This window comes from Nansenia antarctica (assembly GCF_963989245.1).
Source record: "Nansenia antarctica genome assembly, chromosome: 3".
In the NCBI taxonomy this organism is placed as follows: Eukaryota; Metazoa; Chordata; class Actinopteri; order Argentiniformes; family Microstomatidae; genus Nansenia; species Nansenia antarctica.
The window spans coordinates 35,245,184-35,254,322 of NC_137688.1; the positions used below are offsets into that span (position 1 = coordinate 35,245,184).

A 9,139-nucleotide genomic window follows, 5' to 3' on the forward strand; every position below is an offset into this window, starting at 1 on the left:
TATCAGATGTATGTTTTGGTTATGGTGTGTAGGCTAACCTACGAGAACTGACATAACTACAATGCATTTGCTGTTAATTAGCCTAATTGGGTTGCGTTTGTGCGTGTGCGTGTGCGTGTGTGTGTGTGTGTGTCTGTGTGTGTAATAGCAGTGTGATGATGACCCTACTCCCCCTCTCTCCTGCCCAGAGCACAGTGGCAGCAGAGACATCCCCTTCTCCCTCATGATGGACTTTGCGGTTCAGGTGACGACTTAATCCACTACTGACTCATATAATCCACAGACCCAAACATCAAACACCCCTGACTCATTCATGCTCCACCCTCACCCACACACACACACACACACACACACACACACACACACACACACACACACACACACACACATACTGTACATACACTCATAGCCAGCCACAGGAGCAGAGTAAGTGTACACACACACACACACACTAGTGTTGGTCTCTAACAGACACCTCTCCTGTGTTAGGTCACAGAGGGTATGGGGTATCTAACACAGCCCTCTCCTGTGTTAGGTCACAGAGGGTATGGGGTATCTAACACAGCCCTCTCCTGTGTTAGGTCACAGAGGGCAGGGCCGCTTTAAGGGGGGGCTAGCTGGGGCGGTGGCACAGGGCCTCGCGCTTTGGAGGGCCTCGCGTGAGGCAGGGTAAAAAAGTTATTTATTTATTTATTTTTTGGTACCCTGGCTGGCGAGGCCCTCCAAAGCGCCAGGCAAGGGACCATATTATTATTTTTGCCTTTAATACAATACTAAATGTTCACACATGTGATAATCATAGTCAATCATACATCTAAAATCTAGCATACCTGTAGGATAGGGAGATTCTTAGCAACAGAAAAAAGTAATTTCCCCCTATGACACCTTACGTGAAAAGTGAAAATAATTTTTGGCCGCGCGTTGACACTTGTTGTGCATAGTGACTGCTTAGTGCAACGGACAAAATGCAGAGGGAACGAGACCGAGGAAGAAAATGTTAATCGGGTGCTGAAAAAAGAAATACAAATAAAAGAAAGGAAGGCTTCAGGGCCTCGCTTAGAGGTTCGTTCGAAACATTTCTAAAAACAAGTGAGGCTCCCGTTAGCACCGAAGAAGCTAACGTTACTGCTAGCACTAGCAATGCTAGTAGTAGCACGGCACAGCCCCCCCTGAGAGGCAAAGATGATGTCTCTGAGGTGGAGGAGGACAACTGCTACACCGGCAGCAGTGGGGCTGCCCAGCCCCAGGTGATGATGGTCAGGAGTGGCGAAGTAGAGGATACGGAGGCGGAAGATGGAGCTACTCAGAGCAGCAGCAGGGCTGAGAGTGATGGAACGCAAGACGAGCCTACGGTGTTAGATATGTCATGTATGATGATCCTGGTAAATTGGCCGGTACATATGGACTCTACAGTTACAGAAGTGATCATTAGAAGAGGTCCCCCAAAGATGAAACCTGGATTTAGTTATCCTAAAAATAATGAGAACAGGAACTTTAGTGAAACTTTATTTCTCTGAAAACTACCAAATGGGGAAAAAATTGAAAGAAAGTGGCTTGTGTACTCTCAAAAACGGGACATGTCTTTTTGCTTTTGCTGTAAGCTTTTCAACATAAAGGATAGGCCTACATGGTGGTGAGTAACATCTCTATTCATGTCAATAATGGCTTGTGCGTATTTAATGTTGGGTATGATGACTGCTTTATCCTAAATCCTAATCCTTTACGAGTATAAAAGGTTTGAAATGAAACAAACATGGTTGTAAACTATCTAAATAAGTAGATATGCTATTGTCTATCAGCACAGCATGTGAGCGCATTTCTTGCAATATATCGGTGCGTGCGTGTCGCGCGGTTATAACAGTAGCCTACATCATCGTTCCAGAGTTATCTATCCCAGAGAACTCAGAAGGTTAAATATGGACATTTCTTGTCGGACCCCGTCTTCATCACAAAAGGTGTTCCCCAAGGCTCTGTCCTGGGACCCTTACTTTTCTTGCTGTATATTAACAACATATGTGACAACTTCAGCTTCTGCAAATACCATCTATATGCAGATGATACCGTTATCTATTCTTGCGCTGCCTCTGCTGAGGAAGCCCTCTCCAACTTGCAGGCAGACTTCAATGCCCTTCAACATGCTTTGTTTGGACTTAAACTCTGCCTCAACTCCTCAAAGACAAAGGCAATGTCTTTCACCTCCGGGAGGAAAAAGGCCAGTGCCTTTTGTTCTCCAGTCACTACACTGGATGGCATCGCTATACAGCCCGTCGACCACTACAAATACTTAGGCATTTGGCTTGACTCTCACCTCAACTTCAAACATCATGTTGATCTTCTCGCCATAAAGCTTAAGCGTACAGTGGGCTTCCTGTATAGATTTAAATCTTGCTTTTCCTTGGCTTCCAGAAAACGTCTTGTCTCCGCCCTTTTCCTTTCACAATTGGATTATGGTGATACAGTATATAGGTTTGCTTCTCTGTCCACTTTATCCAAGCTAGACCCCCTGTATCATTCGGTTCTAAGATACATCACCAATAGTGCCTTCAGGACCCATCACTGTACACTGTATAGTCTGGTTGGATGGCCATCTCTTTCTGTCAGAAGGCTCCAACACTGGTACACTCTTGTGTTTAAAATCATCTCTGGCTTCTTACCGAATTATCTGGGCCTGAAGTTCATCCCTATACCGAGTGGCTCGGGTCTCAGGTCTCGTAGATGGCTACAATACAAGGTGCCACTTATCATGAACAATGTTGGAAGGGCAAGCTTGTCTTATTATGGCCCTTGGTCTTGGAATGACCTACAGACTACTTTTAAATTAGAGGCCCTTATTTCCATAAGTATCTTCAAGCGTAGATTAAAGGATGTGGTCACCGCTCGCTGTACCTGCTTTGGTTAGACTTCTCAATGTTTTAATCACCTTGTAAATACCCCTACCATTGTTTGTCTATTGTATTGTTGCCACTGTCTTATGTCCTGTCTTGTTATCTGAACTGTTTTTTAAGCTACTATTTTGACCCTGTCTTGGCCAGGTCTCTCTTGTAAAAGAGGTTTTAATCTCAATGTGACTTCCTGGTAAAATAAAGGTAAAAATAAAATAAAAAAAAAAGGCCTCGCAAATCTGACTTCGCACAGGGCCTCGCATATCTCCCAAGCGGCCCTGACAGAGGGTATGGGGTATCTAACACAGCCCTCTCCTGTGTTAGGTCACAGAGGGTATGGGGTATCTATCTAACACAGCCCTCTCCTGTGTTAGGTCACAGAGGGTATGGGGTATCTAACACAGCCCTCTCCTGTGTTAGGTCACAGAGGGTATGGGGTATCTAACACAGCCCTCTCCTGTGTTAGGTCACAGAGGGTATGGGGTATCTAACACAGCCCTCTCCTGTGTTAGGTCACAGAGGGTATGGGGTATCTGGAGAGCAGGCAGATCGTCCACAGAGACCTGAGGGCTGACAACATCCTCCTGACGGAGATGCAGAGCTGCAAGATCGCTGACTTTGGTCTGGCGCACTTCACTGGGGAGCAGAGGGTCCATCCAGGTGGGACTGTGTGTGTGTGTGTGTGTGTGTGTGCGTGTGTGTGCGTGTGTGTGTGTGTGTGTGTGCGTGTGTGTGTGTGTGTGTGGGGCGGGGGTATGTGTGTTTGTGTGTGTGTGTGTGTGTGTGTGTGTGTGTGTGTGTGTGTGTGTGAGAGTGTGTGTGTGTGTGTGTGTGTGTGAGTGTGTGTGTGTATGGGGCGGGATATGTGTGTTTGTGTGTTTGTGTGTGTGTGTGTGTGTGTGTGTGTGTGTGTGTGTGTGCGTGAGTGTTAATGACTGTTGTAGATCATGGCTGTTACTGTGCAGTATATCTCCTTCTCCCTACTCCTAGCAAACTGCAACACTAAGGAAAATGTGTGTGTGTGTGTGTGTGTGTGTGTGTGTGTGTGTGTGTGTGTGTGTGTGTGTGTGTGTGTGTGTGTGTGCGTGTGTGTGTGTGTGTGTGTGTGTGTTTCCGTGTCTGTGTAGACGTAAAGCTGCCAGTTAGGTGGATGGCTCCGGAGATCTTTAATGAAGAGCCGTACACCTGTAAGAGTGACGTCTGGTCCTTTGGAGTTCTCCTGACAGAGGTCATGACCTACGGAGAAGAGCCCTACGCAGGTACACAAACAGAGACACACACACACCCCAACACACACACACACACACACACACACACACACACACACACACACACACACACACATATAGGCATATACGTATACCTTTCTCTCCTTCTATTGTATGTCTGTGCATGTGTTTGTTTGTTTGTTTGTTTTGTTGTGTGTGTGTGTGTGTGTGTGTGTGTGTGTGTGCGTGTGCGTGTAACAGGCAGGGATAAGATGTGGTGTGTGGACGCGGTACGGAGGGGTCACAGGATGTCACGACCCCCTTCCTGCCCTGAGGACCTCTATGACATCATGTTGCTCTGCTGGAGGCCACGCCCCTCGGAGCGCCCAGCCTTCTCACAGCTCACCGACATGCTGCCAGCCCTCGCCCCAGAATGCACCACTGCACTGGAGTAGGAGAAGAGTGCACCAGAAGAAGAATGAACTAGAATACTGAGCAGATGCACTACTGCAGACTATGGAATAAAATAAAAATAAGACTATGGAATAAGACTATGGAATAACAATAATAACAATAAGACTATGGAATAACAATAAGACTATGGCATAACAATAAAACGACTAACTATCCATCCAAATACTCCACTGCTCTGAAGCTGGAGACTTACAGCTTTAAAAGACTAGTCTGCAGGCTCTGGGTGTCGACTTGACTTACTGTCAAGTCCTGCAGCGGTGGCCGTCAATCAATCATTATCAATCAAACAAGCGAAGCAGCTTGAAAGCTTGACAGACAAGTCAACAGCTTAAACACACATCAACAAGCACCATATGTCAAACGGTGAAGAAAGAATCTGGGACTGGGTTACTGACAAACACAGAGGAGAAATACCCTCCTTCTGTATGTATGTAGCCTACAGTACTGTACTACAACCTACCCTACTTGCAAGCAATGGTCAGCCCCCAAAAGCCCCTGCCGGATCACTCCGCTCTTCCACCTCGGCTGGCTGACTGGCACCGTCGCCTCTACGTGGATGCAGCAGGCCCCCGCTGGTGGAACGAGCTGCCCACTGCTCTCAGGACTACAGAGTCACTATCTATCTTCCACCATAGTTTGAAGACCCATCTCTTCAGGCTACAACTTAACTGTCCCTCTTCATCCTCACTACCCCCTTGTAGAGTTTCTCTACTGCAAATAAATTCATAATAATAATAATAATAATAATAATAATAATAATAATAATCTCCCTGGGACTGCGTGCTGTATGGAGAGAGACTTCATTACTGGTTTGGGGCACTAGAGGGCAGGGGACAGCAGCTTGTGACGTTAGAATTATAAGGTTCTATCTCCATTTTTGTCAAAATTACATAATCTGATCCATTAGGTGTTTATTAATGCCTGTGTGGTGTTATTTTTTTTTAAATGTTGACATTTTTGAGTTAGTAATTCATCAAATACAAAGGTCCCATCTCACAAAACATAATGGAATGTAAAAACTTTGACGCTCAATATCTCTGAACTGCCCTAAACGGAGATAGAACCTTGTCATTCTAAGCTCACGAGCTACTCTGCATTACTTCAACAGCGGGGTTATAAGGGAGAAAATGAACACTAATGATTTCTGAAGAACACTAGTAGTTTTTGGTGTCCAATCAAGTCAACTGAAAGTGTGAGGAAAATATATATATTTAAATGTATTTTAATGGCTAGGTCAGTGTGATCAAGAGCATCATTATAAGCAAAAAGGTTATCAAGATCATCTCTGATCCTTGTGGTAGCAATATTTTTGGCAATGCTCTGAGCTGGTTGTCACAAGTTGGCAAAATGTGTTTAACCTTAATTTATAACACAAAGTACTGCTGGTATGACATGGTTAATGTCGTCTTGCCTGTCCTGTAACAGTTTTCTGGAGGAGTTTAAAGCCGTCCCAGATTGGACTGTGACCTAACTCAACCTCAATCCCTCTGTGGAGAAAGACACACACACACACACACACACACACACACACAGGTAAAGGATTAGTGTGACGTACACGTGTCTCTTCAGGGTCGTGAGCTGCTTTGGAGCATGATCCTTTAGGACAGAGCCAATTAAGTACAAGCAGGGTAGCCTTCAGGTTCAACACAGAATTACAGACTCACAATAACATTCATAACTAAACATGTATTCAGTTATATTTCCACATGAAATAAAGCTTAAAGGGATAGTTTACTCTTTTGACACTTAGATTTGTTTTTAGATAATATCTATTTTATTATTTTATATTATTTCCCATGTTGATGTTGGAGGGGTTGTGGTGGTCTTCTAGTGGATAGTGAGTTGGACAATTGTTCACAAGGTCATGAGTTCAAGTCCCACCTGGTAAGACCACCACTTGTGTACTCCAGGGAGACTGTCCCTGTAATTGAGTCGCTTTGGATAAAAGCATCTGGTAATGTAATTGATGCAGATGGTTTTGAAGTGCTTACCTTTGTTATTTTATTATGTCCACAGCCACGATTGCTCAACTTGAAGTTGGGAGTAAATGGGGGTTAAATCTTAAAACAATCTTAAAAAAAAAATCTCATCTTAAAAATCACAAAGCTCTGATCGAGCTCTTGCACATAACCAATCGCTTTTAAGTGCTCTCTCGCAAATCTGAGCTTTGTTGACAACGACACACTGTACTCAGGAAAGTAAATAAGACATTCTTTGATCAAAAAGAAGACCATGACCATGATCAAAAATATTGTAATATACTCAACTACAGATCTCAGAGGACATCCTGTATAGTAGCTTTGGAGTTTCTAAAAGGTGGTTTTGGTGCTTAGTGGAGCAAGAAGCTTCAACTCCTGTTGAGCAGCAGCTGGATATAACTAAACAACAAATGTAAGCACTTCAAAACCATCTGGATCATCAACATAGGAGGTACTGTATATCTAAAACCGAATCTAAATGTCAAGACAGTGAACAATCCCTTTAAAGTCTATGATGAATATGTTGTGATCAGTACAAATTATTTTCAATTATTAAATTGCATGGTTCCTCACAAAGCACTGGTCCTTTGTCAAACATCAAGGGGGATATTTCCATGATTGTGTAATTATCTATAAACTTAAGCAAATCTATTACACCTTTAAGCAATAACAATTTGATATTTGATAAACATAATTTAGGATAAACACTTTATTTCGTTGAAATCATTCAGAATATGACATAAAAATCATCATTTGAAACTTTACATGGTGTGCCCTGGCTGGTGTCACAGAGGGAAATTGACAGCCAAACGGACCAATAGCAGCATTGACACACGCCACAGCACCGCCAACTACTGTATGACGTCTATCACCCCCCAAACTGTAGTGACATCCTGAGAGAGAAACATCCTATCCTGTTTACAACCCGTATAAAGGTAAACATGTCCAAAACATGTCCAACCTGTGTGTCAATAGATGAAACAGGAGACAGACAGTGTTAGTAAGAGAGTTTATATAAACAAACACTTCCTGGAGTCTTCCCACTAAGCGAGTCTCAAGCGGCCTGTGCAACACATTCTGTATAGACACTTCCATCACAATGACAATGGGAATACAAACAATCATAATATAATGATTAAAGAGAGATATCTACTCCTCTCCAATCTCTCTCTCTCTCTCTCTCTCTCTCTCTCTCTCTCTCTCTCTCTCTCTCTCTCTCTCTCTCTCTCTCTCTCCTGTCACCGTGGTTACAGTAAGGCATTAGTTAAACACTTGAGCAGATTCTCTGATTACCGTCCTACATGGTTAAGTATCAGGGCAGCTTCTGCGTCAGCTGTTCTTACTCAACCCCCTCACTAAGTGTTTGTGACACAGCGCAGAGAGCCTTGATTAGGGGGGAGGGATGTTACCAAACCTAGAGGGTGTACTTCAAATCAACAATAAACACTTGCTTCTCTGCATTTAACCAGACGCCCCAACAACGACCAACATGTCCGAAGCTGGCACAGAAAGCCAATTTAGGGATTAGATATCAATCGTTCTAAAGGTCAGTGAGGGGGAGACTGAGGGATAGATGACTCATTTACTTAGTCAAATGTATTTGTTGTAAGTCGCTTTGGATAAAGGCGTCTGCTAAATGCCAAAAATGGAAATATAAACGTAAGATCCCTGAGAATCTAACAGCAATCTTCACACATTGAGCTTCAGAATTACATTACAATAATAATGGTATAAAGTATCATGTTTCCGTATTTACTTTGAATACCGTGGCCATTTGCCTAACACCTAGTGTCTCATGGAGGTATGTGTTTATGGCTATGTGATAACGTAAATAAACCTTGCTGTTCATTAATTCATAGTAATGTTCAGGTTGTCCTTAGAGAGTGTGATGATTCATCCAAAAAATAGACTTTTATAATCACACTCATTCATCTACATAGCATACAGTACAATATATATATATCCCTCGATAAAAATAATAACCTTTTACATAAATATAATTTGCTACTAGAAATATACAAATATAATGTCTACATTATCATTCATGGTTTGTAATATAACAGTTGTTTCAAGTGTCAGACGTACAGTAGGCGCCTATCCTTACGTTACCAGTTCTTGCCTGTGTTGCCACGGTGACCAGGCAGGAAACCACCATTACCCGTGTGATTCTCCCCAGTGCAGATACTCCACATCAGTGTGGAATTAATAATTAATAATGAACGAATAAGTATTAAAAATGAGAATTATAAGAATTATAAAGTGCTTTAAGTGGTTGAATCTGTTCAGTGAGAAACAGTTTGACGTGGTCCAGTTCTATGTCCTGTGAGGGTTACAGATCCAGATTGTCAAGCTCTACGTCGCTCTCTTTGGGTTTCCTGTGTTCCTGGCCCTGGCAGGAGAGCGGCTTCTCCTCTGACCCTTCCCACCTGCCCCCTCCCCCGTAGACACAGGCACGGACGCCATCTTGGTTCCACCAGAGCCAGTTTCCTTGGCCTTGCTGGGAGTAACTGGGCGCAGGGATGAAACTGTGGCTTTGGTCTCTGGGTCTTCGGTTTCAATGGAGCCCGACTGGGACTCAACTGAGGTTCTGGTCATC

At 43.5% G+C, this 9,139-nt stretch overlaps 1 protein-coding gene across 1 annotated transcript in view; it reads left to right on the forward strand.

Moving 5' to 3' along the window:
* Positions 1-4,545, forward strand: part of LOC308154034 (tyrosine-protein kinase Src42A) — a gene marked incomplete at both ends in the record, with an annotated part of 9,982 nt that extends 5,437 nt beyond the window's left edge. The window contains 4 exons of the mRNA XM_080527214.1: positions 189-244; positions 3,395-3,542; positions 4,010-4,141; positions 4,352-4,545. Of these exons, the coding sequence (XP_080383340.1) occupies positions 189-244; positions 3,395-3,542; positions 4,010-4,141; positions 4,352-4,545 (530 nt within the window). The remainder of the gene's footprint in view (positions 1-188; positions 245-3,394; positions 3,543-4,009; positions 4,142-4,351) is intronic.
* Positions 4,546-9,139: the final 4,594 nt, after the last annotated feature.